At 34.5% G+C, this 27,983-nt stretch overlaps 2 protein-coding genes, 1 long non-coding RNA gene and 1 pseudogene across 6 annotated transcripts; 2 read left to right on the top strand and 2 right to left on the bottom strand.

The window, feature by feature from the left end:
- Positions 1–221: 221 nt before the first annotated feature.
- LOC110822612 (uncharacterized) lies at positions 222–17,173 on the top strand. Of its 3 annotated transcripts, none has more exons than XR_002541279.2 (4): positions 222–536; positions 11,437–11,505; positions 16,416–16,513; positions 16,954–17,173. It is a non-coding gene; the product is annotated as an uncharacterized LOC110822612 (long non-coding RNA). The 3 variants fall into 3 exon arrangements; XR_002541280.2 differs by having other exon boundaries at positions 16,949–17,173; XR_002541278.2 differs by lacking the exon at positions 16,954–17,173 and having other exon boundaries at positions 226–536; positions 16,416–16,757.
- A 3,703-nt stretch (positions 17,174–20,876) lies between these two features.
- LOC110822687 (PLAT domain-containing protein 3-like) lies at positions 20,877–22,135 on the top strand. Its single transcript, XM_022052860.2, has 2 exons — positions 20,877–21,354; positions 21,535–22,135. Exons 1-2 carry the CDS (start codon positions 21,250–21,252, stop codon positions 22,000–22,002), a joined length of 573 nt encoding a protein of 190 aa, XP_021908552.1. The 5' UTR covers positions 20,877–21,249; the 3' UTR covers positions 22,003–22,135.
- Positions 22,136–23,319: 1,184 nt separating this feature from the next.
- Positions 23,320–25,337, bottom strand: LOC110822824 (UDP-glycosyltransferase 73C6 pseudogene; annotated as a pseudogene). The gene has a single exon (XR_015814049.1). The product of XR_015814049.1 is annotated as a UDP-glycosyltransferase 73C6 pseudogene (transcript).
- Positions 25,338–25,584: 247 nt separating this feature from the next.
- LOC110822907 (UDP-glycosyltransferase 73C6-like) lies at positions 25,585–27,412 on the bottom strand. Its single transcript, XM_088209764.1, has 2 exons — positions 26,724–27,412; positions 25,585–26,594 (listed from the first exon to the last, which is right to left on the bottom strand). The coding sequence occupies exons 1-2, from the start codon at positions 27,168–27,170 to the stop codon at positions 25,668–25,670; spliced, it is 1,374 nt and encodes a 457-aa protein (XP_088065890.1). The 5' UTR covers positions 27,171–27,412; the 3' UTR covers positions 25,585–25,667.
- Positions 27,413–27,983: the final 571 nt, after the last annotated feature.

Raw genomic sequence — 27,983 nt, 5'->3', positions numbered from 1 at the left:
TTGATTAAAACCCAATAATCTCTCACTTGAGATATATGTGTTACCTTATAATTGTGCATTAACAACTTTATGATTACGAAGAATTTTGCTATCTGTAACATCCCTTAAAATTAAACATTTAAATTTTTGGGTGTTTTATAAATTTTTTTAGATAATTCAGGGGGCTTCTGCAAATTTAAAAGGGCTTAGGAACTTAAATGAAAGAAAATTTCAAAATAAAGAAATTAATCCCTAAATCCAAAACTATCCCATCAAATTACAAATAAACTTGCATTTGCTGAATTGAAAAGAGAAGAGAGAATGGAGCGGCGAGAAAGAGGAAAAGGGAGAGAGGGTTGATCGCACAAGATGAGAGGGACAAAAAAAGAGAGAGAGAAGGGGAAGAAAATTGAGGAAACATGGAGGTCGGGTGAAAAGAGGGTGATAAATCGATTCACGAGCAATTAAGAGAGAGGAAACTGCATCAGTATACAGCACGAAGGAGACGGCTCAAATGGGGACTGCTATTGCAGGCAAACACCAGGCAAAAACAGGAGGTAAGACAAATTTGGGATTCAAACCTCAAATTTGAGATTTGTACTTTAATTTCTTACATTGGGTGAGATATATGATTGCTCAAGAGTTGTGTATATGTATCTAAATGATGTGTTATTATGGAATACCAATTGTCCATCTCAATTGACCTACGTGTATATATATATTTGGTAAATGGTCTTATATTGTGTACAACAGGAGTTATCTCAGAAAATAAAATGGGGAATTATCAAGAAAATTAATGCTAGATAAATCATGGTTATCAAGATCAATAGGGATTAGGAACAGGGAGATTTAAATTCATGGAGATTAGGATGGTCAGAGATATTGTTAGGACACCTGGACAAGGAAACGTGGGCTGATGAGGAGAGAGTAAAAATAGATAAGCAGATGGGAAGAAAGAAAAAAATAAACTAATGAGAACGAATCAGAGAGGTCAATGAAGAGAAAAAAAAAAAATAATAGCAGAAGTATGTGGAAAATAAAAATAAATGTGAGATATCCCTCTGTAGGGGAGTGAGGAGAGAACTTAACTGTGAGTGGAGACAGGGAAATAGGAACTACTAAGGGCAAGACTCTCGAGTAGTGAGATATAAAGGGACTCTTAGGACGAAAGTAAGAAAAGAAAGGAACCAGAATCTGGAGGGGAAAATCTGAAAGTTATCATGCTTCTTTGAGGTAACATTTGCTAATTAATCGTTTATAGCAAATTCATTAAGTTATATATCATTATCGGCCGGTTTGTGGTGTGTGAGTGGTCATCATGTGGTCGAATATTGCACAATAAATTGATATGTATAGTGAGTGTCCTGTGCATGATAGTTTTTGTGTATTTCTTAATGCTGAACTGTGTGCTCCAGTTGGGAGTAGTGTGTGGGGCCACTGTTAGGGCCGAATAAGTTTATATTGGTGTCAGAGTACTCTGTGCATGATATTTTTGTATGTTACTTGATGCTGAATTGTGTGCTCCAGTTGGTAGCAGTGTATGTGGTTGCTGTTAAGGCCGGATGGTGTTAAATTGTCCTTGGGTGGTTGTGTATCAGAAAGGGATTATATGCTAGTTTTAGGGATAGCGAGGAGTGCTTTCAGGACCCGAAAGTGTGGTATAGGCAGTTCTGATTGTGATTGAGAGAGAGGAAAGAATCTTTGGGAAAAGAAGATCTATGGTAAGGAGAATAGTGCTACCAGTACAGGGAGATAAAGAAAAAGATACTTGGAGGAACTGGGAGGCAGAGACAGAGTGTGAGAAGATGGGAAGAGAATGAAGGATGAATACATAAATCTGGTAGGACTGGAAAGTTGAGACAAGTCGAGTGAATTTGGAAAGGAAGATAGACTAAGAAGGAAAATATCTAGAGTAGTGAGTGAGGTACTGCCTGATGGAAAAAGGGGCTAGGATGGGAAAATAAAAAATTTGAAAAACAGCAAAAGTTTACAGAGATGCCTTTACAGAGGGAAGAAAGCGAATAATAAATTCTTAGATGTGAAACAGAGGGGAATTTAGGGGAATAATAGAGGTGAACAGTGTGGAATTTTAAAGTGTGCAGAGAGGTGAACAAGAAAGAGTATAGGGATGTAACCAAATTTTTAAGGCAGTTGCAGATTTCAAATTGTAGGTTTGAATTTTAAATTTGACTTACTGGGCATGCAAACTCATTACTATTTTATTTACATATGCAGTGAAGTAGAATCATATTTAGGAACTACCGATAACGGATCCCATTACCTAGAGGATTTAGAGGGTGCTGAGAGGAGTAGTCCAGGATATAATACCTTCACATTTACCCACACACACATAGAAACAGATTTGGTATATTTGTATTTTGAATATTTTGTTTTCGTTCCTTTTTGCTGTTGTGGAACATGATGACTGTGCCTTTTAAGAGGATGGGATATATGTATGTAGTTGAAAGTGTAACAAGTGTATGGATGATTATATTTTGAAATGAGAAGGATCATGTTGTGTTATACTGAATGGTTATATTAGAGGAACATACTACATGAGAATGTAAGGAGCTCGTGACCATGTAGGGGTACAGGACGTTACAGATGGCATCAGAGCGAACGTTCCTAGGACAACCCTTGTTCTGTGAGGCGTAGGACCTTGTGAGGGTTAAGAAGCTAGATAATACAAATTTTAAGAGATATGTTATGAGAAGATAATTTGACAACTAAAACATTGGTGCATGTAAGAGATAGGGATAAGAGAATGAGATTATGGGAATTTGAAGTTCCAAGAGTAGGGCCTAATTAAATTAAGATATGACAGATGTAGGAATTATGATAGATATGACTTTACCTCAAACCAGCTGGAGAACGATGAATTCAACTTAACTGTTGAATTTTCCAATTGTGTGGTACATTAGGAGGTTGAATTTGGGTAAATAAGGAAATATGAGTTAAGTGTATTATTAGATTGATTTAAACTAATCTGAAATTTTTTTATGGTTATGATACCGGTGGTGCAATGTGCAGGTGTAAATGGCCATTACAGAGGCCGTGAAAACTGATCATGGTATGGGTTGAGAGGTGTTTTGTTGAGTTTTGTTCAGCAAATATCTCATTAATATGTAATTGAGTATGTGTGTGAAATACATGAATAATGCCTGCATGGGATGATTTTTGTTTACTCTGTAATTACCATGATGTTATGAATGTGTGTCTGTGGTGGAACCAGGTAAAAGGGTTTCGATGATTTGGTATCTCTGTGCATATACAATTTGGAAATACCATAAGATAGAATTGATTAAGACTGGGATGGGTATGATTTGGAGAGGGGAAAATAATGAGAACTTGAAAAGAAATAAAAGAAAAGGGAATGCAGACCAGACGGGTCTGCCAAAAAATTAATGAGTGCAGCTGAAGGGAGAGACAGAAAGGTGGATATGAGAGAGAGCAGGCCTTTTGGATCTGCTTGAGATGGAGCAATGTAGGATAAGGGAATGGCTGAGAAAGGTGAACAGAGAGAGAGAGCAGGCCTGATAGTGTGGCATGGTAAAAAACCACCAATAAACACCTATGGAAATTCAAATCCCTAAGGAGGGATTTAGCCTAATAAGGAAAAAAATAAATTACAAATAGGATGGTAAATTTCACCAAGAACAGGAAGTAACAATGGGAGCGGCCAAACCCTAGTAGCAATTTAAAAAAAAAAACACAGCACCTATTTAAGAAAGGAAGAAGAAAATAGAAACATCCTAATGAGATCCTTGTATAACTATCTAGGACCCATAGCCATAGGTCTCCTAGTTTATGGATTGCAAATCTTAATAGACCTAAACTAAGCTGTTCGCAAGATAATTGACCCTAAGGAGTTTGAAAATAATAAGAATCAACTAGAGGGGGTATTTTGCTTGCATACCAAATCATTGAGCTAGAAGGAAAAATTTTGATGACATAAACACCAACTTTCCAAAATCCACCAACACTTAAATTCTGGAAGCTAACAGAAAACACCACTAAGGTAATGTAAATTATTTTGGGTAGAAAGTAAACACGAAAAGAAGGCCGAGGTTACTAAGATAAGGAATTGCCATTGCATGTGGTGGAGTCAAATGACTCATTTTGGAAAGGAATAGAGTAACTCTGTTTAGATCCCTATTAGTGCCCATAATAAACATTTACCAACCTTTTGTAGGAAACAAACATTCCATGTCAAGATAAAGAAACCATAGTATCAGATCATGCTCTTAAGTACCAGGATAAAGTGTGCCCTAGATATAACTCCTAGTCGGATCCTGACCTTGTTACAGAGAGTCTTTTCAACAGGAAAAAAAAATCCAAACAACTGAACATCCAAAGGAACGAGTGTACCTGGTAAGAAATGTTTCCTAAAATATTTTGTTCCTTACTAACTTCACTTTCTAAAGAAAGATAACCTTTTGAAGACATGTTCCGTAATATAATAAAAAAAAGCTTAATGTGTTTCCCAGGATATGGTTCCATTAATTCTAAGTGGAATATCAAGTTATACAAAATACAAATGTACCTAGATAGAGCTCTAAAGTAAATATTATCATAGTAGCACAGTGGAATTAAGGCAAGCCCTAATTTATAACATATAATTGATATCTTAGAGCCATGTCTAAGGTTACTATCTTGTGCCTTTGAGAACCAAAGGTGTAACACCCATACTTGAAAAGAATGAAACAACTAAAATAAAGTCAATCATGATAAGATTACTCAGTGATTCCTCCATCAAACACTCCTAATAATTTTCAGTCATAACACTTATGGATGTCATACTTTCCTGCTTAAAGGATGCTAAGAAAAGCTAATCAAGTGCTAAGAGATTTTGGAAAACCCTGCAAACTTGATGGAATTTAGAAGAACACTATGACTCAACCAAAAGTAGATTGCTTAGACATCAAGTCCCTTGGGTAAGTGAAAAGAAGTTTGGCTACCAAAATAATACTTTCAAATTTCCAAAGTGATATCCAGGATTCAGAAAACCTTACTATTAGTGGATTGTTATATATGAGAATGGAAACATATATGGCTATTTAGAGATCATGAAAAAATAAATGTATGTTTTGGTAATAATTCAAGATTATGTGGACTAGAGATCATGGAAAATAATTTCTAAGATATTCACATATTAATTTTTTAAAGTCAGAATATAGGCAATTTTTATGGGGCATATGCACGTTGGAAAAGACATAAACATAACATAGCATTGAGGTCACTTATGTAACTAAGAACTTAATCTTGTGGTGAGAAGCGAATACAAAGTATATTACTAAGAGACTTGTCATGATGAGAATCAAACAAAGATATGATGTTCACAGACAGTGCTTGATAGTGATGATAATGGCATAGATTATTGTTGGGAGATAATAGGCTCTAATGAGTTTTGAGGATCAATATAATCCAAAATAATAGTCCTATGTGAAGATGAAGTATTATTAGGAGAGAAATAGTGAAGTACCATCAAATCCCCTTAGGTCTTAAAATCACTAAGGTCGGAAGTTAATTCTAGATAAATGTACCTTTACTTTAGGAAAGAGATATCGCAATTTAAAGTGATTTCACTAGAAAAAGTGCCATGACAGCACTATTTCATAAAAAAAATCATGTGGGAATCAGAAGAGAAAATGGAGAACAAATATCTTCATTTTTTATAATTACTTGATGGGTTCAAATTTAGAGGACCAAATTTTTAAAGGGAGGAAGATTGTAACATCCTGTGAATTTAACATTTAAATTTTTGAGTGTTTTATAAGAGTTTTTAGATAATTTAGAGGGCTGCTGCAAATTTAAAAGGGCCTAGGGACTTAAATGAAAGAAAATTTCAAATCAAGAAATTAATCCCTAAATCCAAAACTATCCCACTAAATTATAAATAAACTTACATCTGATGAATTGAAAATAGAAGAGAGAGAATGGAGTGGCGAGAAGGAGGGAAAGGGAGAGAGGGTTAATCAAGCAAGATGAGAGAGACAAAAAAAGAGAGGGAGAGAAGGGGAAGAAAATTGAGGAAACAAGGAAGTCGGTTGAAAAGAGGGTGACAAAATCGATTCATGAGGGATTAAGAGAGAGGAAACTGCATCAGTATACAACACGAAAGAGAGGGCTCGAAGGGGGACCGTTATTGCAAGCAAACATAAGCTAAAAACAAGAGGTAAGATGGATTTGGGATTCAAACCTCAAATTTGAGATTTGTACTTTAATTTCTTGCATTGGGTGAGATATATATTTGATTAGGAGTTGTGTATATGTATTTAGATGATGCGTTATGATGGAATACCAGATTGTGTATCTCAATTGACCTACGTGTATATATATATTTGGTAAATGGTCTTATACTGTGTAGAACAGGGTGTATATCAGAAAATAAAATGGGGAATTATCAGGAAAATTAATGCTAGATAAATCATGGTTATCGAGATCAATAGGGATTAGGCATAGGAAATGAACACGGAGATTTAAATTCATGGAGATTAGGATGGCCAAAGATACTGTTAGGACACTTGAACAGGGACTGCTGTAAGGCTAAACTAGTGAAAGTAGGCTGATGAGGAGAGAGTGAAAATAGATAAGCAGATGGGAAGAAAGAAAAAAATAAACTAATGGGAACGAATAAGAGAGGTCAATGAAGAGAAAAAAAAAGAATAATAGTAAAAGTATGTGGGAAATAAAAATAATATGAGATATCCCTCTGTAGGCGAGGTGAGGAGAGAACTTAACTGTGAGTGGAGACGAGGAAATAGGAACTACTAAGGGGAAGACTCTCAAGTAGAGAGATAGAAAGGGACTCTTGGGACGGAAGTAGGAAAAAAAAGGAACCAGAATCTAGAGGGGAAAATCTGAAAGTTATCATGCTTCTTTGAGGTAACATTTGTTAAATAACCATTTATAGCAAATTCATTAAGTTATACATCATTAACGGCCAGTCTGTGGTGTGTGAGTGGTCATCATATGGTCGGATATTGCATAATAAATTGATATGTATAGTGAGTGTCCTGTGCATGATAATTTTTGTGTATTTCTTAATGCTGAACTGTGTGCTCCAGTTGGGACTAGTGTGTGTGGCCATTGTTAGGGCCGGATAAGTTTATGTTGGTGTTAGAGTACTCTGTGCATGATATTTTTTGTACGTTACTTGATGCTAAACTATGTGGTCCAGTTGGTAGCGATGCATGTGGTTGCTGTTAAGGCCGGATGGTGTTAAATTTTCCTTAGATGGTTGTGCATCGGAAGGGGATTATATGCTAGTTGTAGGGATAGCGGGGAGTGCTTTCAGGACAAGAAAGTGTGGTATAGGCAGTAGACAGAACTACAGATTATGATTGAGAGGGACAAAAGAATCTTGGGGAAAAGAAGATCTATGGTGAGGAGAATAGTGCTACAAGTACAGGGAGACAGAGTGTGAGAAGATGGGAAGAGAATGAAGGACGGATACATAAATCTGGCAAGACTGGAAAGTTGAGGCAAGTCGAGTGAATTCGAAAAGGAAGATAGACTAGGAAGGAAAATCTCTAGAGTAGTGAGTGAGGTACTACCTGATGCAAAAAGGGGCTGGGATGGGAAAATAGAAAATCTGGAAAGCAGCAAAAGTTTGCAGAGACACCTTTACAGAGGGAAGAAAGCGAATAGTAAATTCTTAGACATGAAACATAGGGGAATTTAGGGGAGTAATAGGGGTGAACAGTGTGGAATTTTGAAGTGTGTAGAGAGGTGAATAAGAGAGGGTATAGGGATGAAACCAAATTTTCGAGGCAATTGTAGGTTTGAATTTTAAATTTGACTTATTGGGCATGCCAATTCATTACTATTTTATTTACAGATGCAGTGAAGCAGAATCATATTCAGGAACTACCGATAACAGATCCCATTACCTAGAGGGCATAGAGGGTGCTGAGAGGAGTAGTCCAGGATATAATACCTTCACATTTACCCGCACACACTTAAAAACAAATTTGGTATATTTGTATTTTGAATATTTATTTTTCGTTCCTTTTTGCTGTCATGGAACATGATGACTGTGCCCTTCAAGAGGATGGGATATATGTATATGGTTAAAAGTGTAACAAGTGTATGGATGATTATATTTTAAAATGAAAAGAATTATGTTGTGTTATACTGAATGGTTATATTAGAGAAACATACTACATGAGAATATAAGGAGGTCGTGACCATGTAGGGGTATGGGATGTTACACTATCAATACCTGACTACATCCCTAAACAATCCCATCCATTAATCATATTAACATAGGATCAAAGCAGTCTTCGCTACAACTATCGTAACTAAACTCATCAATGATTACATATATCAATACAAGCAAATAACATAGATCAAACATGGATGTGCAACATGAAAATTACATGTTATGTTATCTAAGCATGCCTATTTCCAATTGGTTCTGCCATAACTTTAGTGAGATCAACTTTAAGTAAATTTAGAGATAAAATATAAACCAAATCAATATAATTGAAATGAATTACCAAATACATAAACCATATTCATAATATAAAACTCATGACATGTTTGTATTATAAAAGCAACTATGGTACAAAACTTCAATTGAAATTATACATTATCAAAAAATACTACACCCATATGAGCAATGTGCTCATGAAAGACCTTAGGTGGCAATCTTTTAGTAAGTTGATCCGTAACCGTGGAATTTTTTCCGATGTACTATAATAATATCTGTTTACTCTGAACTCTTTCTTTAACAATTAGGAACTTGATATTTATATACTTTGATTTTGATAAGATCCTGTTATTAGAATACATAACTGCGAGCTTATTGTCATAAAATATCTTTAATGGTCTTTCAGCTCCATCTATCATCCGCAACCCAGTGATAAAATTTCACAATCATATTCCCTAACTGGACGCCTCATAATGTGCTATAAATTCTGCTGGTATAGTGGAAGAGGCTATGCGTGTTTGCTTAACACTATTTCTAGAAATAGCTCCCCAACAAATAAGTAAATATAGTCTTATATGGATTTCTTTTATCTTGACATCCGGTGAAATCAGAATCAAAATAACCTATGATCTTTAACTGATTTGATCTCCTGTACATGAGCATGTACTCCTTCGTTCTCTGTAGATACCATATGACGTGTTTGACTACTTTCCAATGATTCATACATGAATTACTAAAATATCTCCCTAGCATCCCAACAGTGTACGCAATACCCAAACGAGTACAAACTTGAGAATACATAAGACTCCTTACAGCTGAAGAATAAGGAATTTTTTGCATTTTCTTAGACTCAAAGTCGTTCTTCAGGGATTGACTTAGAGTAAACTTATCTCCTTTAGACGTAGGGGTCTCACCTGGCTTGCAGTTTTGCATGTTAAATCTTTTAAAAACTTTTTGATATAGCTTTTTTTGTTATAATTCAAGAATACTCTAAGAGCGATCCCGATATATATGATTGCTAATATATAAGAAGTGTCCCCAAGATCTTTCATTTTAAAATTCTTTGTCAGGAATCTCTTGATTTCGTGCAATAAGTCAATATTTTTACTGGCAAGTAGTATGTCATCAACATATAAAACTAGAAGAATATACTTACTCCTGCTAAACTTATGGTATACACAATCATCTACTATATTCATCTTAAAACCGAACGAGATGATAACATAATGAAATTTATGATGCCATTGACGAGAAGTATGCTTAAGTCCATAGTTTAATTTCTTTATTTTTTAAATCATTTGCTTCGCATAGCCGATATAAAGTTTTCTGGCTGCATCATATAAATTGTCTTATCAATATCTCCATTGAGAAACTTTGTCTTAACTTCCGTATGATACAACTCAAAATCAAAGTGTACCACTAAAGCCATTATGGTTTTGAAAGAGTTTTTCGATGAAACTAGAGAAAAAATTTCTTTATAATCAATGTCTTCTTTATGTGTAAAACCCTTAGCGATAAAGGGGATGGTGGGCGGCGTAGTGTGCGTATGCAAGGTAGGTGCTTTGCAGGTGGTACTGAGGACCAGATGCCCGATCTGCGAGACCTGTAGGATTTTGGGCGTGAGGGGGAAAAAGGGGAATGAGGCTAAAGGCCTCTACGCACGACAGGAGGAGGTGATGCTACATAGGTGAGTGGAGGTAGGTTTAGTGGTGCATGTTGGTGCTGCGGGCACTAGGGGTGCCGGATTTGCGGGATCCATGGGCTTCTTGCACATGTGGGTGTTTGGAGGTAGCTAGTCGCATTAAGATGCGTGACTTGGTCCCGAGTTGGTATGTGTGTGTGTGTGATAGTGGAGGAAAATCAGAGGCGGCAACTTGCATCTCCTTCCACTACCACATAAGATACAAATACCAGCTCTACTTCTATACGGTGAACTAAAAGGGTTTCTTCAGAGGACTCGAATCTCCATTAACGGTAAGCACTAATGATGTGAGCATGGATATGGATCAAGTTGACAGAAAGGATATTTTAATACCAAGTGGGCCCATTACAAGAGGGAGAGCTAAAAGATTACAACAAACCTTCCAAGTTTTTATCCAAGCATAGATCCATTAAAGAAGCCCAAGAAAAGAAGACAATAAGGCCATTAACCTAAGGGTATAATAGTATATACTATTCACCCCAAGTATAAGAGAGAAATAAGCAAGAAAATGAGAAAATTCTGTAAGACATGAAAAGAAAATTCCCATGGGATTTTATTTCCTAATTATGTGGGAAATGTTCACAATTAAAGATCAACCAACAGGGAAAATTGCTCCTAAATTGCAAGCTACCTTAAAAAAGAGGAAAACTCCTTAAATACCAAATCTAGCGAAAAAAGAAAATACTTGAGAAAGAGGAAAATATCTTGGCAGATTTTTTTTCTCTAAATAAGGTACAATTAATTAAGATATTTCCTATTTAAAAAATTTTCCTCATAGGGAATCATATCTATCTTATTTTTATTATAATTTTCTTAATTTTTACTAGTTTTCTATTCTAGTCTAGATTTACTTTCCTATATAATTTCTGTCATTAATTAAGATATTATTTTTTTCCTTATTATTTGCATGACCTACACTATAAATAGGCATTCAATTCAGAGTTGTAATTCAATCAGAATTTTTAGCTTATTAATAAAATTAAGGTATTCTTGTTTTAAGTTTCCAAGCCTCTAAGAGTGAGTGAGTGAGTGAGTTTTCGACCGACTTGTTGCGTTAAGATTGGGATCATTTATTGAGGTAAGTCTCGTGGCGTCTTTTCAATTCTAGTTCTTTATTTATTTCTCAATTATCTTGGTTTTCATTCCCCTATTGAGTATGAGTTAAGTAGGGAGGGTTTACTTAGAGTTTTGAGTTTCTGATTGCTAATGTATATGCATGGTTTTGGATTTCGTTGTTGATCCCAGGTTCCGCATCAATTAGTTTCTTAGAATTGATTTTTGGTCATTGGATGTAGTAATAATTTATTGTAAATTTTTTTAGGTGGCATCGACGGGGATTGTGATTGGGGCTAAATCCTTGAATTTAGTACGATATCGCACCACAGTTGAGGTAAGAATTGTAGTACTCCTTTGATCATTTTTAATGAGTTTTCTCTATGCATGTAAAAGGTGTTATTTTAAAGAAAATATAAAACAATGTAATTTTGAATGAACGTAGATGTGTGTGCGCGTTCATGAGATTTTAAGTAAAATAAATTAATATTTTCTTGTGTATTTTCTATTACTAGATGCCCATTGCTCTGTGTAGGTATTAGGAGAAGGCAAAATCATTATAAAAGGAAGTTAGAAAATAAATAAATAATAAAATGGGGGTTTGGGAATAAAATGATGAAAATTATAAATAATTAATTAAGTAAACAATTCGATAAATAATCCTAAAAATAAGAAGTAAATAAAAACCAATAAATTTGAAAAATAAATAAGAAGAGAAAATAATAATGTAGTTTAGTAAATAAACAGATAAAATTAGGAAAACCAAAATAAAAAATTGGAATAAAAATAAATAAAATTAACAATATAATAGTATGAAAATAAAATAAATAGATTAAGGTCATATAGAAAAATTTAGGTTTAATTGAAAAAGTATGCTTGTTATTTCTATTTATTTCATGTTTGCTATATTTATCTAGTTTATTGATTGATTAAATCAGAAATGTTATTATTGTTAAGGGAATTAAAATGAGTTGTTTTGGAATGCATGAATTGAAATGGAAAATGAAAAAAGGGATAGGTTGTGATCTAGGGAAAGACTAATAAGGGTGGAAAGAACAAAGAAGGGAAATGGGGGAACCAAAGTAGAGTTACGATTTATCAGGTCCAGGATAGCTAGGAGTTGTGTCTAAAAAGACAAACAAGTCAGGAGTTTAATAAAATGTACTCAACCGAGCAGTCTGGTAAAATTCAACTCGCCTAATTTCCTTGAAGGACCTAATTTTATTGTATTGATTGTTTTAGGATTCGATTAGAATCGGTGTTCAGTGTTTTCGGGATGGATAATAGAATCATTGGATTCATGTATGGCGACCGGAGAGATTGAATGATTGCATTCATTATTATTTAATTGACGTCCCCGCTCTATGGCTTTGGTCAATTTCTAGATTGCATTCTTGGAAATGTGTGAATGGCCTTGCGCATGGGTTTGACAACATAAACTTAATTGAAGATATAAATGGATGTAAAAGACTTAAGAAAAAAGAAGAGTCAGAGTCAGTCCTGGTCAGAGTCATTGTGTCAGTGTCAGACTGGGTGCGTGTTCAGAACTTGCGTGTGATTGATGGTATGGGTGTTTGCTTCGGATTTTGGGGATTGGAATATGGGAATAAGTATGACATTGGAGATTGTATGGTATCGATTGTAGAGTAGGGCTTGTAGGACAGGGATTGATTGATGAAGTGATAGATTGGTTGACTGTTATTACTTATTGAATAAAATGGTTTTCATAAAGGATTAAATTTCATTTTGTAAAAAATTTTCATTGAAATGTATTAAAAAAATTTTAAAATATTATTGTGGCATGCTAGTACTGCATTTCTTATTGAGTTGCCTAAAATTTACCCTAATCTAGATTGTCTTTTTAGGTTAGAGAATCCTAATAGAGTTGGCAGCCAGTGTGGATGTGAATATTGTCTCCTAGCTTGAGATTGAATCTATTTGGTAGCAATTATTCTAAATTATATTTAAATTATATGAGTAAACTGTTTAATTATACTGGAAATTGTATTTGGAATTCCCAATTAAGGGATGTATATTTTTATGTAGTTCGCTGCAAATGAATTAAATTTTTTAACTACTTGTTTTGCATCGTTTGGTTGGCGACTCTTCTCAGGAAGCTGGGAACGGGATGTCACACACATGAATTATTACTATTAGGTTAACTAATTAATATTATATATATAATATATAAGCTAAGAATGTATATATATATATATATGAGTATGAACTGGACAAGAAATTGGGGCCAAAATTAAGAGAGTGCGGCCATGGGAAAATGAAGAAGTAAGTGGAGTATGAGGTGTCGGTTTTTAAGATTTAAGGGTCATGATATATATAAAATATAATTATACATACACAATATAGTTGTGGGCATTAAAACTGAAAGGTGTTGGGTTGAATTAAGAGGATAAACATTTAGATGAGTCATGAATTAAGGAAGGAGGAGCTGTTGGAAAAATTAAAAACGGTGAAGCGGTGGTGTGGGCTCCGAGTGAGGAGAAAAGAATTGTGTTGCCTTTCCGCCACTTGGCTGCATTTTTGTGATTCATTCTCCCTATAAATAGGTTAATAAATTCACAATATTCATTTACCTTAAATCTTCAGCAATCGTATTTGAAATCTTTCTTTTTATCTATCTCTTTATGTATCCACTCGGACAGAGTCTTTCTTTATATTGCTTCAATTTTCTTGTAGAGCATATAATCTTAAGTCCGACAGAATTCTAGTTTTATTTATGAAATTTTTCTCTAAAACATTTGCCGGAGTTTTGGGATAATTTTGGTCAACTTTTTTGACTTAAAAATATCCAACACAATACTCAAAAATTAATCCTAAAAATCAAATAGAAATCGAATTTCAAATTAAGAAAATGCTTACATTTCTAACAGTTTATAACCTCCTTTTGATTGTGAGTTTTCTTTCTCTTCTCTTCCTCTTCCTTTGCTCTCACAAATTCAACAGAGTTTTCTCAAGATTTTTATTGAAAAACCTCACAATACTCTCATAAAATCACACACTTTAGATTCCTTCTTTCTTCAAGTCTATGCTTCTCACTATTTTTCTCTTATACACAATATTTTTTCCTTCATTCTTCTATCCCCTATTTATAGGAGTAAGAAGCCACGAGAGAAAAGTTGCCACCATTCCGCTATGCCACATCATCTAAAAGTTGTCACGTTTCGTCATGTCAGTTTATCTAAAATGTTACCACTTTTTAAATATCACTTTATCTAAAAGTTGACACTTTTTGTTATGTCACTTCATCTAAAAGTTACCATTTTTCATTATAACACTTCATTTAAAAGGTTCCCACCTTTTTCCATACATCTTCATGCTTATTCTAGCTTCTTCATCCTTATCCGTCCTTTTTTCGTTGACTCTAAACTATGTTCTTAACCTTATTATTTATTTCCAAACATATATAAATGCTAAATTAAAGATATCAAATACGAGAAATTAATTCTGGAGGTATTTTCGAGCTATCACATCCTACCCCCTTAAAAAGTAATTTGGTCCTTCAAATTAGACTTATTAGTGGTAACAAACAGATGAGGGTATTTAGCATTCATTTCCTCTTCTAGCTCCGATGTAGCTTCTTTATTCGAATTATACTACCAGAGTACCTTTACTAAGGAGATCAACTTAGACTGTAATATCTTTTATTTGTGAATCACTATCTGCACAGGAAGCTCAATATAGGATAGGTTGTCATGAAGTGCATGGGGTTCATGTTGGAGTACATGCGATGGATCTGGGTGATATTTCTTCAGCATTGACACATGAAAGACATTGTGTATATTGGTTAACTCAGGTGGCAATACTAGATGGTAGGCGATAACTCCCATTCTATCCAATATCTCAAAAGTTTGATAAATCTAGAACTGAATTTTCCTTTTCTTCTAAATCTCATTATGCCTTTAATTGATAAGATTTTAAAAAATGCATGGTCGCCTACTTCGAGTTCTAAATTTTTTCTCCGATTGTCGTTATAACTTTTCTGTCTACTTTGAGTTGTCAAAAGATGCTTCCTAATAAATTTCACATTCTTTGTAGTTTCTTCCACTAATTTAAGTCTAACCAGTTTTCGTTCTCTAACTTCTTCCCAACAGATAGGCAATCTGTAGGATCTTCCATACAAAGCCTCACAGGGTGCCATTTAAATTCTGGACTGATATCTATTGTTATATGCGAACTCAATCAAAGGTAAATGATCGTCCTAATTACCTCACAACTTAATGACGCTGGCTCATAGCATATCCTCTTGAGTTTGGATGGTCCGTTCTAATTGACCAACCATCTGAGGATAAAAAGTTGTATAAACGGATAGCTTGGTCCTATGGCATTCTATAAACTAGTCCAAAACCTTGAAGTAAAATGTTGATCTCGATCAGAGATGATTATAATTAGAATTTCATACAATTTCACAATCTTCTTGATATAGAGCCTAACCAACTTGTCTAGTGGGTCATTTACTCTGATAATCAAAAAATGAGAAGACTTAGTCAATCTATTAACGATAACCCAAATGGTATCATACTAAGATCTTGTTTTAGGTAGACCCACCACGAAATTCATGGTAATATGTTCCAATTTTCACTCTGCTACTAGCAAGGGCTGAAGTAGTCCTACTGACATCTGACATTTAATCTTCACTTATTAACAGGTAAAACATTTAGAAACAAACTTTGATATATCCTTCATCCCACTCCATCAGTATTTGGTCCTCAAGTTCTTATACATCTTAGTGTTGCCATGGTGTATAACAAATTTAGAGTAATGAAGTTCTTCTAATATCTCATTCTTCAGGCTATTATTATCCAGCACACATACCCTGTTTCCAAACCTCAATACATAATCTTTTGATAGTCTAAATTCTTGCCTAAGTCCTTTACTGTCATCTTCCATAATTGACTTTAAGGAAAAATTAGACTGTTGGGCTTCTTGAATTTTCTGCACCAAAATGAGTTGTACTTTTATATTGGTTAAGTATCCTCTTGATCTCTTATGTTGGAAATTCAGATTCAACTTTTGGGGATTGCATATTATTGATTGTAGAGTAGGATTGTAGGATAGGGATTGATTGATTGATCATATTGTTACAATGATTTTCTTAATGAATTGTATTGCATTCAATGTTGTTTTTCACTGAATGCATTAAAAAGAAAATTTCAATACGTTATTTACGTTATTTGTGGCATGCTAATTTTGCTATTCTTATTGAATTGATTAGAACTCACCCCAATCCAGGTTTTCTTTTCAGGTTAGGGAACACGAATAGTAGCAGCCAGATGAGATGTGAGGAGAGTTCCTTAACTTTGGATAGAGTTGAGGTGGTAGATATTGATGTAAGTTTTGTTTTAATTTTTTTAGTTTAAAATTGTCTCATGTAATATGATTTCACTTCTGATTTCATTTCAAGGGATGTTTATTCTATGTAGTTCCGCTACATTTAATAATGTCTTCTTGGTCACTTTGTTGTGATATGAACGGCTGACATCCTGTCCTCTGGAATTAGGGACGAGACGTCACACCATATGTTAATGATGAAATTATTGAGATATATGAAAGTAAAGTTTCTGATGTATAGAATCGTTAAGTTATGGTTATGTAAAATTAGTATTATTGTATATTTTTTTCATGATTAGGATTTTGTTTTAAATAAAATCTGCATAAGTTTTATCGATCTTGTGTGATTGAGTGTGTAGATGTCTTTGGTTAGAGCACTGTCCCTTTTCCTTATTGAGCCCATGAAGCTCACCCCAATTCACACCTCTTTGTAGTGTAGATTAGTTCGGATCAGAAGTGTGTTGAAGAACGAAAGGAGACTCTAAAGAATCTTATGTGATTTTGGAGAATCTATTTTATAAAGTAGATTTAAATATATTATAATAACGTAATTCAGGAATTTTGTGAGGCTCATGAAATTCCTAAATTACAGCTCCAAATAAAGGATGTATAATTGATTTTTAAATTTTAGTATATTTTTACGTAAATTTATCAGATTATGTGTGTGGAATAGCACTCTTTTCTCAATAGAGAAAGTGGTTCGTTACATATAATAATTATTTATTTAAAATTTTTAAAATATCAATGAATTTTTAATATAAAAATAATTTTAATTTTTAAATATAAAATTAATTTTAATCACATATAATAGTTGTTTATTTAAAATTTCTAAATATAAAAATAAAAAGTAGTTTTTAATTAACTAAAATTTTTATATTGTATAATTAATTTTTAAAATTATAACATGTATGTAACATGAGTTGGAGATCTAATTAATTATAATAATAGTTCATCATATACACATTATATGTGATCTCTTTTTCTTTTTGTTAAACTCCCTTCGACATACTTTTAAATAAAAAATATCTACTTAGCACCATCAATAACCATGTGAGTATAAATTCTAATGGTAAATAAATATATTTCAATTTGGAACAATTTTGAAAATATAAGTTTTCTCTTAGAATTATTTTGACCAAAAAGCATATTCTTGCTTCTTCTTCTTTTTTTTTCATTAAAAATACATTTCAATATTAATATCTATAAACTCGTAACAGTTCAATTTTGGTTTGAAATTAAGTTCCTTTTTTATTTTAAATTTGAGTTTACTTAATATGGACAAAGGAAGCGGAAAAAAGAACTCACTAAGGAACATAATTTGAACAAGCTTCACTTCGCAGTTCAATAATAGCAATGTAGAATGAAATGCTAATAAGCTTCAAAAATTTATTATGTCACGAATGTTATTTATTTAGTTTGTTAATGGACAAATCAATACATTTATAAATCTCGTAACTTCATTCCTCGGGACTCAAAGTTTAATTTCTTTAACTAAAGAATTTTTTTCTAAAAAAATCATCTATGGCTTCGATTTTTGCCAAATCGAAATTAAAATGTAACGCAATCAACGTCAGCAATCCTCAAGCGTGTTTTGCTCGTTGCCAACCCTCATCAGGTATAGAAATAGGGATGTTATAAGAGGAGAGACAGTGGTGAAACCATTCATGTTTCATGCACCGCTGGAAGTTACGTGAACAGCAGTGATGGTTAATGCATTTGACGGGCACACACGCACATGACATGACATGACACTAATATTATTTACCATAACTTTTCTTTATTTTCCCGACAAAAAGGTGTGCAAAAACTCGCCTCGCACGAGAACAAAGAAAATTCCTACTCCTCAAGGTAAAAGAACTTTCCTGCTTCTCAAGAGCTAGGGCTTCCATGCCATACTACTGCTAACGTTTCAACCACAAAAGGTAGAACTGAGTTGAATCCAAAGTGTATTAGGACTGGTTTTCTTTATATTAAAATTTTTTATTTTCAAATTTTAAGGATTAAAATTTCCATTGGGCTTATCATCACTCTACAAATGGGATCGTGACACTCACTCGATAGTGTAAATCTTTTAATTTATTTAAAAAAAAAAAAAAAAAAAAAAAACAAGCATTATAAGGTAATTTGAAACAATCGAAATACATAATTGCTTGCACAAAAAGCTAAAAGGGGAGTGCTCAATTTATCAAACAGGCATTATTCAAGATTTTCTACGGAATTGCAATCCACTTGACAAATTTGGAAGAACGTACTTCAATCATCCGAGCTATATTCGCTAGATTCTGGCATATGAGGTACAACAGCACAGGCAAATGACTCCTTGTCTTTGAGAAGAAGACAACTCCCGCCTGAATTTCGCTCGAGATCAAGCACGCTGAATTGTTGAAGGGGGTTAATAACACGGTTAACACAGGATGGAGTCCACATATGCAAGACGCTTGCATATTAAAAACTCGAATAGGATCCTTCCGGACCAAGACAGCAGCAAGCTCAAGGTGGCATATGTCCTAGGTCCAAGTAGCGTTTGGCGTGCTGTCGTTACGAGTGCATGTATACCAGATATCTTTCCTCCACATGTAATTACAGCTCGATTGACTTGATTAAAATTTTACACCACGTATTCAGTCGGGCTGATTTTGTCACCCAATTCTCCAAAACAGTGCATTATGAGGTCTAGTTTCATTGGATATAATGAAAAAGAAGAAATAGAAATTTTATTTGCAGCATTAAAGTAAACTACAATTGACCAATTCCTTGTTTAGGATTAGGTTTGCCTGCTGGATGCCTATGAAAAGGTCGAGTGGGGGGGATTTCGTAACCTCATGTATGACTTTGAAGTGTCCTTCAGAGGCATCTTTGCACGATAAAACACAATCAGTTTAGAACAAAAAAACAGACGACAAAGAAGTAAACTGTGGGGCACAAAGCGGTAAAACGGAAGAATTTAGCTTATTTGTAACTATGTTAAGATGTTACCAAAATTTATAACTACCATCTTTTACGCATTACGAAAATTTAGCTCATTTTAGGACATATTAGGTAGTTCCCACGTTAGAACTAATTTAGTAAGTTTTTTGTCTACAACCGAGTCTAAGAGTTGCAAATTGCGATTCTAGCATAATGTCATGTTAGGAATTTATAATTTCTTATGTCACCTTTTATTTGGCTCCTCCGTGCGTTTTTAATGCCCAGAACGCAGAACTCTTTGAGACCAGATTTGTATCCTTATCATCCCAACATTATTGAGAATTCAGAATAATTTCTTGGGACTCACATACTCTATTATTTTTGTCTTGTTTAATTTTCTAAGTTTCTTTCAAAGCGCTCTCGTCCTACACCAAAAAGTCACTAAATACGTAAATTGGTCATGAAAGATTCAGAAGAAGGAAGATCATTACAAATTGCATATCCGAAACAATCCTCATAAGAATGGGTTTGTATAAAGTCATCATCCAGACATACCGAGTTGCATTAGCTCATCTACTTCTTGGAAATTTAAAAAAAAAAAGAAAAAAAAGCTTAAAAGTCGATCATTTGACGTTGATTAACGTCGAAGCCGACGAGTAACAGGGGGGAAAAATAGTGAGAAGTCGTCGCTTGAAGAAAACCAGCATTACAACGGGCACGGACTGTAGATAAGTGTTTGAGCTCCAAAAAAGATTTCAACCTTAGGGAATTATAACCCGCAACACCTAATGATAACTACCAATTGCGAGAAATAAACCATAGATGATACAGTTTTTACAGCCAGTCCACTCTCGCGGGCTTGGCACATAAACGGGCACCTCCTATTTAGGGAGTTTATAAGAACATGTATCCAACCATACCGACTAAATCAAAATGTATGTATTCACCATCAGACTTTATGCTCACATGACTATCTGAATAATTATGACAATGGTTCGTCATATCTACATTATACATGATTTCTCTCTCTTTTCGTTAAACCCCGACATTACGTTTCATTATGCTCGCATAGATGCCACATCGATGGACTTTTAAATAAAGAAAACCTTTACCTAGTACCGGCAATAACCATGTGAGCATAAAGTCTAATGGTGAATACGGACATTTAAATTTGGAAAAATCTTGAAAATACAAGTTTCCTCTGGATCCAAAAAGTCAGTGTGGCTAATTTGAGTGAAGTCGTAGAGCACAAAGACTTTTTATATATTCAACCATTAATTTAGTATCATCACTATAATTGAACATGCAATGTGACATGACATTTTTTTATTACATATAGTATTGAATAATATCGTTTATTATCATACAGACATGTGTTTAAAAATAAAAGTTTCGGCACCGCATTCTAGATTTTACAGTCTTTGATTTTCAGGACAGAGCTACAAGAGTAATATTTTTTTTCCTATAAAATGTAAAAATATTGACTTAGTGTGAATCATTTTTTTCGTTTTATGGAGAAATACGAATCATGTTTTTTTTCTTCTTTTAAAATGAAATTATAATAACAGTGGAAGTGAATTTTACCAAAAAGAAAAGGAAAAACAACATTAAAGGTGGGGTGGGTGTATGAAAAAAATAATAGTCGTGAATGTGAAGAATCACGCGGGCAATATTATTAACTACAGGTAAAAAAAAAATATTGTTAAAATTACTTGAAACCACTGCGTATCATATTTCGTATTTCTATATAAACACGCACATGTATAATGTACACAAACTGCGATTCTTTGGACGTTGACCCGCAATTTAAGAGAAGAAAAATCGAGAAATGACGATCATACGCCACCTCCCATTACTCCTCCTGCTAGGCCTATTTTTCTCTGCTACAGCTTGTGGAGAGTCCTCCATAGAAATTGATGGAGGGCCACCAAACGTAAGTATACCTTTTATCCTTCCAAAATTCCCTCTCTCATCTTTATCTCCATGCCTTGGAATTTAGATCTCACTCCGTTTTATCGTTGATATTATTCATTCGTTACCCCAGTACATTTCATCTGGAAAAATAAAGTTGACCAAATCTTATATTTAATGGTTGTTAACTGCTTTCCTACAGAGAAGACTTTGTGTATACACTCTGTATATAAAAACAGGCGGGCAATGTGTAGCTCCGACAACCTCTACTATCTCCGTGACTTTGGAGAATGCACGCGGTGCTTCCGTGCATGTCGCAGACATCAAATCATGGGGCTTGATGGGTCCCAAGCACACATACTTCCGACGCAATAGTGTAGATATCTTCGTTGGTGTACACCCCTGCATAGCGCCGCCCATCTGCCGAATCAAGGTGACATCTACTGGTTCAGGGTGTTCCCCTGACTGGTACCTCAGCTACGTGGACGTCACTTCCACCGGACTCAATGAGAAATGTTACAAAACTCACTTTCGCGTGAATCAGTGGCTTTCCAGAATCTTTCCGCCCTGCAAGCTCTCCGCCGTCGTTGATAGGTGCCCGTGTTTAGACGGCACAGCAAGAAGCGACGGGACTTTTGAGGTTGAAAATTCTGAGCAATTGGTTGCTTGATGAAGTTATGACATGAATGTTGTTGGATCGATGAGTGACACAAGAATTTACATTTGTAGTTCTTGGTCGCATTTAAAATCGATCACGTTATTAAGTCTGAACCAAATGAATAAAAATATTTAAATAAATTATAACTAATTAAAAATCATTTAAATTTCAAATTTTTGAGTTCAGATTTTATTATTTTGACCAATAAGCATATTCTTGCTTCTTCTTCTTTTTTTTTTTCATTAAAAATACATTTCAATATTAATATCTATAAACTCGTAACAGTTCAATTTTGGTTTGAAATTAAGTTCCTTTTTTATTTTAAATTTGAGTTTACTTAATATGGACAAAGGAAGCGGAAAAAAGAACTCACTAAGGAACATAATTTGAACAAGCTTCACTTCGCAGTTCAATAATAGCAATGTAGAATGAAATGCTAATAAGCTTCAAAAATTTATTATGTCACGAATGTTATTTATTTAGTTTGTTAATGGACAAATCAATACATTTATAAATCTCGTAACTTCATTCCTCGGGACTCAAAGTTTAATTTCTTTAACTAAAGAATTTTTTTCTAAAAAAATCATCTATGGCTTCGATTTTTGCCAAATCGAAATTAAAATGTAACGCAATCAACGTCAGCAATCCTCAAGCGTGTTTTGCTCGTTGCCAACCCTCATCAGGTATAGAAGTAGGGATGTTATAAGAGGAGAGACAGTGGTGAAACCATTCATGTTTCATGCACCGCTGGAAGTTAAGTGAACATCAGTGATGGTTAATGCATTTGACGGGCACACACGCACATGACATGACATGACACTAATATTATTTACCATAACTTTTCTTTATTTTTTCGACAAAAAGGTGTGCAAAAACTCGCATCGCACGAGAACAAAGAAAATTCCTCTGTCAAGGTAAAAGAACTTTCCTACTTCTCAAGAGCTAGGTGATTTTAAATTAAGTTTAAATTATTGATAAATTTTTACTAGACATTTAATTTATTTTTAACTCTGAAACATATATATTCAAGTACATTCTTATATATTAAGAGATTGTCTTATAATAAGTGCGTATATATAAACTAATTAATGAAATATATGCATTTTTACTAAAAAAATTTATCTAAAAAATTCTTTACTGTTATAAAAGAAAATCAAATTTATTTATTTGTTTATTTAAAAAAATTAATTATATAAATAATTATTTAATCGAATTTAACTCATAAAAAATATAATAAATTTATAATTTATATTTTTTAATAAATTTATATATTTATTAATTAAATTATACATTATGAACAATTATAACTCAATAAAAAGTGCCATCAAGTAACTAAACATATAGAAAGATAATCCGATTCCAACCTTCTATAACGAAGAAGTAAAACATAACAATCATTTTGGATGGTAATATAATTTATATTCAATGGTGACTTTGTTGTTCCATAATATCTTGAATGAACCTTGTGACATTAAGATGAGAAGATCCTCCTTCTTCAACAGCTTTCTTTGCCATTTCTGCAAGTTCTTTCGCTCGTCGTCTTCTCTCTTCTCCTTCCTTACCTTCCCCCATTACCTTATCAATGGCACTCTTGATATCTTCTCTCTTTACCAACACTCCAATCTTATCTTCTTCTCCCCATACCAGAGATTTCTTCACTCCAACTCCCACACCAATTTTCAGTATTTGCGCAGCCAATTTCTCATTAAAAAACTGGTCTCCAAACAGCGGCCAAGTTATCAGTGGCACGCCGGCACTGATTCCTTCAATAGTGGAGTTCCATCCACAATGAGTTAGAAATCCAGCAATGGCAGGATGTGATAATATCAACAACTGTGGAGCCCAACCCTTTATCAGAAGTCCTCGTCCTTTGATTCTCTCTTCAAATCCATCCTCTGAAATCCATTTCTCCAGTTCGTTTAATCTCTTCCAGTTTCTTATTACCCAGATGAATGGCCTGTTTGATGCCTCTAAGGCTAATCCCAGTTCAATCATTTGCGGAGGTGGGACATTATTGATGCTTCCAAAGCAAGCGTAGATTACAGATCTTGGCGCCTGAGAATCCAGCCATGTCAAGCATTGATGATCATCGACTGTAGATTTGTTACCCCTCTGTGCTTTGTCGTCTTCATTTTTGTTGCAGAGTGAAAGAGGACCAAAACACCAAACTCTCTCTTTTACCTTTCTGTAATCTTTTATATATTCTGGTTCTAATTCTTCGAAAGTGTTTATAATCACCCCGTATAATGCAAGATCCGCCGCCCCACATTTCTCGCTCAGATCTTTAAATTTTTCTTTAGGAGCTGCATCTGGGACCTGAGCTTTGGTGAATTCAACTTTATTAGGCAAGTTTGGGATGACGAAGTACTCCGAATCAGATTTTACAGAGTCAAGAATCTTAGAGGTATTTAAATTATACAGGGCCGAAATACAGAAGCAGCCCAACCCATGGAAACCAATTATTGGAATCTGCAACCTACTGGCAATACTACTGGCGTACGGAAAACACATATCAGAGATGATGCAGGAAGGTCGGGGTGTTAGCTCCTCGAGCAATTTTTGAACTGGGTCTCCGAGCTTGTTCACAACTGTGAGGACATTCATGAATTTGTCCAAGTCGAGCGAATCTATTATGTCGAAATTTTCATGGCCTTCTGGTAATCCAGCCTCTGCGCAGGGAAACTGGAAACAGAGGAAACTGATTCTGAGACCGGATTCTACAGCTCGAGTTATGACCGGTTCGAATCTTGCGGCGTTGACAGGAGTCGTGACGATGGTTGCGACTGCTCCACGTTCTGCCAAGAGTCTGGCGATGTCGATCATGGGGATCATGTGGCCTTGCGCCATTAATGGAAACAGGACAAAGTGAAGTGTCTGGTAGTTCTTGGAATCCATCGCTGGGTATGATTCAGAGCCAAAAAGAACCGATCCTTGAGGACCCAATTGGTTTTAACTCGGGTTCATTTCCAGAATATATACAGATACTAACATTATATACGTACGTATATGTACAGCGAGAGTTAGCTGCCGATGCAAGAGCCTACTCAGAAGCTTCATTATCTTATCCGGGGATCAAGAGGTGTACTCCAAATTCCACACGACTCTTAAACTTGCATTATTGTTCCTGTATTGGCTTGTATTAGAAGGCAAGAATCGTCTTATACTCTCTTTGTTGACTGGTAAGAATTTTTTACTTTTTGAGAAAGTTGGGTACTACTTGGCTATATCCAATTGGTTGTTGACTTGTAAAAGTTTGACTATGACTCATTCAGAAGACATGACTAGCTATGATGTTGATCGTCATAATAATAACTTTTAAAATAATAACAGTAATCAATTTCTTTAAAATAACTCTATTTTAGTTTAAACATAAATATGAAAAATATTATTTAGTAATAATTTATTAACAAACAATTTGAAGAATTAAAATCTTAAATAATATGAAAACATATATCTATTACTTTTTAGGTAAATAATCATTTAAGCCATGCTCCAAATTTTATTTCATTCATAAATATTTTTTCATTACATATAACTTTTTATTTTTTAAAAAAAGTTAATTGAAAAAAGAAGAAAAAAAAAAAAAAAAAAAAGTGGAGACTTGTTCAAACTGTATTGAAAGCAAAATATAGAGTAAAAGAGAAAATATTTATATTGTCATTTTTTAAAAACAATTTTTATAAAAAATCATAATATCTTGAATTTCTTGGTCTGCAACTTGCTTGCTGCTGCATAATATCTTGAATAAACATAATGATGTTATGGTGAGAAGATCCTCCTTCTTCAACCCCTCTCTTCGCCATTTCTGCAAGCGCCTTAGCTCGTTTTCTTCTTCTCTCTCCTTCCTCGCCTCTGTCCATCAGTTTTGCTATCACATCTTTGATCTTTTCCTTCTTTACACACAGCCCATATTTCTCTTCTTCTCCCATTACCAGAGCTTTCTCTGCTCCAACCCATATCCCAATTTTCAGAAGTTGCACGACCAGTTCGCTATTGCAAAACTGGTCGGAAAAAAGCGGCCAGGTGATCAGCGGCACTCCGGCACTGATACCTTCAATCGTCGAGTTCCATCCACAGTGAGTTAAGAATCCTGCAATGGCGGGATGTGACAAAATTACTACTTGTGGAGCCCAGCCGTTTATCAAAACACCTCTTCCTTTGATCCTCTCCTCAAACTCATTTTCTGAAATCAATTTCTCTAGTTCATCTGATCGATTCCAATCTCTTATCACCCAAATGAATGGCCTGTTTGATGCCTCTAAACCCAATCCCAGTTCCATCACTTGTTCAGGGGGTACAGTACTTAGGCTTCCCAGGCATGCGTAGATTACGGAACTTGATTCCTGAGCGTCAAGCCACGTCAACCATTGGTGTTGGTCGACTGTACTTTTCTTCCCTCTTTCTGCTTTGTCCAATTCATTCTTGTTACAGAGCGAAAGAGGCCCAACGCACCAGATCTTTTCCCCTCGTGCCTTTCTGTATTCTCTGATATACTCTGGTTCTAGTTCTTCAAAAGTATTTATAATCTCCCCATATGCTGCAGCTGCTTTTGCTCCTATGTTCTTCAACGTCTCCATGAAGTCCTCGTCCTTGTACAATGGTATCTGAGCTTTGGTGAGTTTAACTTTATCAGGCAAGTTTGTCAGAACGAAGTACTCTGACTCAGATTTCACAGTTTCATGGAATTTGCTGGTTAAGAAATCGTGCATGCACATCAGGTAAAAGCAACTCACCGGACGAAACACGATTCTTGGTACTCTGAACTTGGCGGCAATGTCGCTGGTATATCCAATTAGGAAATCAGATATAACGCAGCAAGGCGGCGGTGTTAGCTTCTCAAACAATTCTTGAACGGGTTCTTCGAGCAAGTCAACAGCTCTGAAGAAATTCGGATATAAGTTAATCGAGTCCAGCATGTCCAAGTTCTCGAGCCCTTCTGCTAGTCCTGCCTGTGCGCATGGAAACGGGAGCTGGACCAGATTGATTCTGAGACAAGATTGTAAAGCTCGGGAGATGACTGGTTCGAATCTTGAAGCATTGAGAGGGGTTGTAACAATGGTGATGGTCGCACCCAGTTGAGCTAATAGTCTAGCCAGGTCAATCATGGGGATCATGTGGCCTTGAGCCATGAAGGGGAACAAGACGAAGTGAAACTTCTGGTTGTGATTTTGGGTATCCATGGCGGATCTGATAGATAAAACAGGGAGTTCTTGGACTATTTAAGGATCAAAATAAGTTGGTCGAGAAACACATGTAATGCATATATATATAAAGAAGGTTCAAGAACAAACTTATATTAATATATATATATACATACACACACACATAGCTGGTGGTGAGTGGTGATGTAAGGGGTGATATACATACATAAGGTTTATTTACACCTACCCCTCTCCCCTCTTTTTTTTTTTTTTTTTTTTTGTTAAAAAGAAAAATCAATTACTGAAAGATCATAACAACACGGAATTATTTGATCTCAACAGCCAGCAACGTTAATTCGAACTTATGTTGTGAGAAAAAAGATATAAAAATAACATATCAAATGAATATTTAATGTTTTTACTATTATCAAAATATTACTCTCTTACTCATATTTTCAAATCTATTATCATGCTAACAAAATTATTTACAAAAATTAGAACTATATATTAAATCAAATAACCCTATGTGGATAAGTCTTATTATTTTATTTTTTTGGTCCAATTGCAATCAAATTATTGCTCTATGATTGCACATTTGCGTTTGTACAAAATTAAAAGGATTCACATGCTTTAGATCTGGAAATAATTGCATTGTTTTTAGTTGACTCCAATTAAAATTAGTTTTGTATTATGTAGTACTACATACGGAATCCTTTTAATTTTAGAAAAAAAAAAATTAATTAAACAATTTTTAATTAAATTTTTAATCTCATAGTATAACGTTTAATTAGATACAAATTTTCAAATTATTTTAAAATATTGTATTTAATCTAGACTCAAAAGACAATATAT

Source organism: Carica papaya, chromosome 8 (genome assembly GCF_054855325.1).
Source record: "Carica papaya isolate Zhongbai chromosome 8, ASM5485532v1, whole genome shotgun sequence".
Taxonomy (NCBI): domain Eukaryota; kingdom Viridiplantae; phylum Streptophyta; class Magnoliopsida; order Brassicales; family Caricaceae; genus Carica; species Carica papaya.
This window is presented reverse-complemented; position numbering and strand designations above follow the sequence as displayed.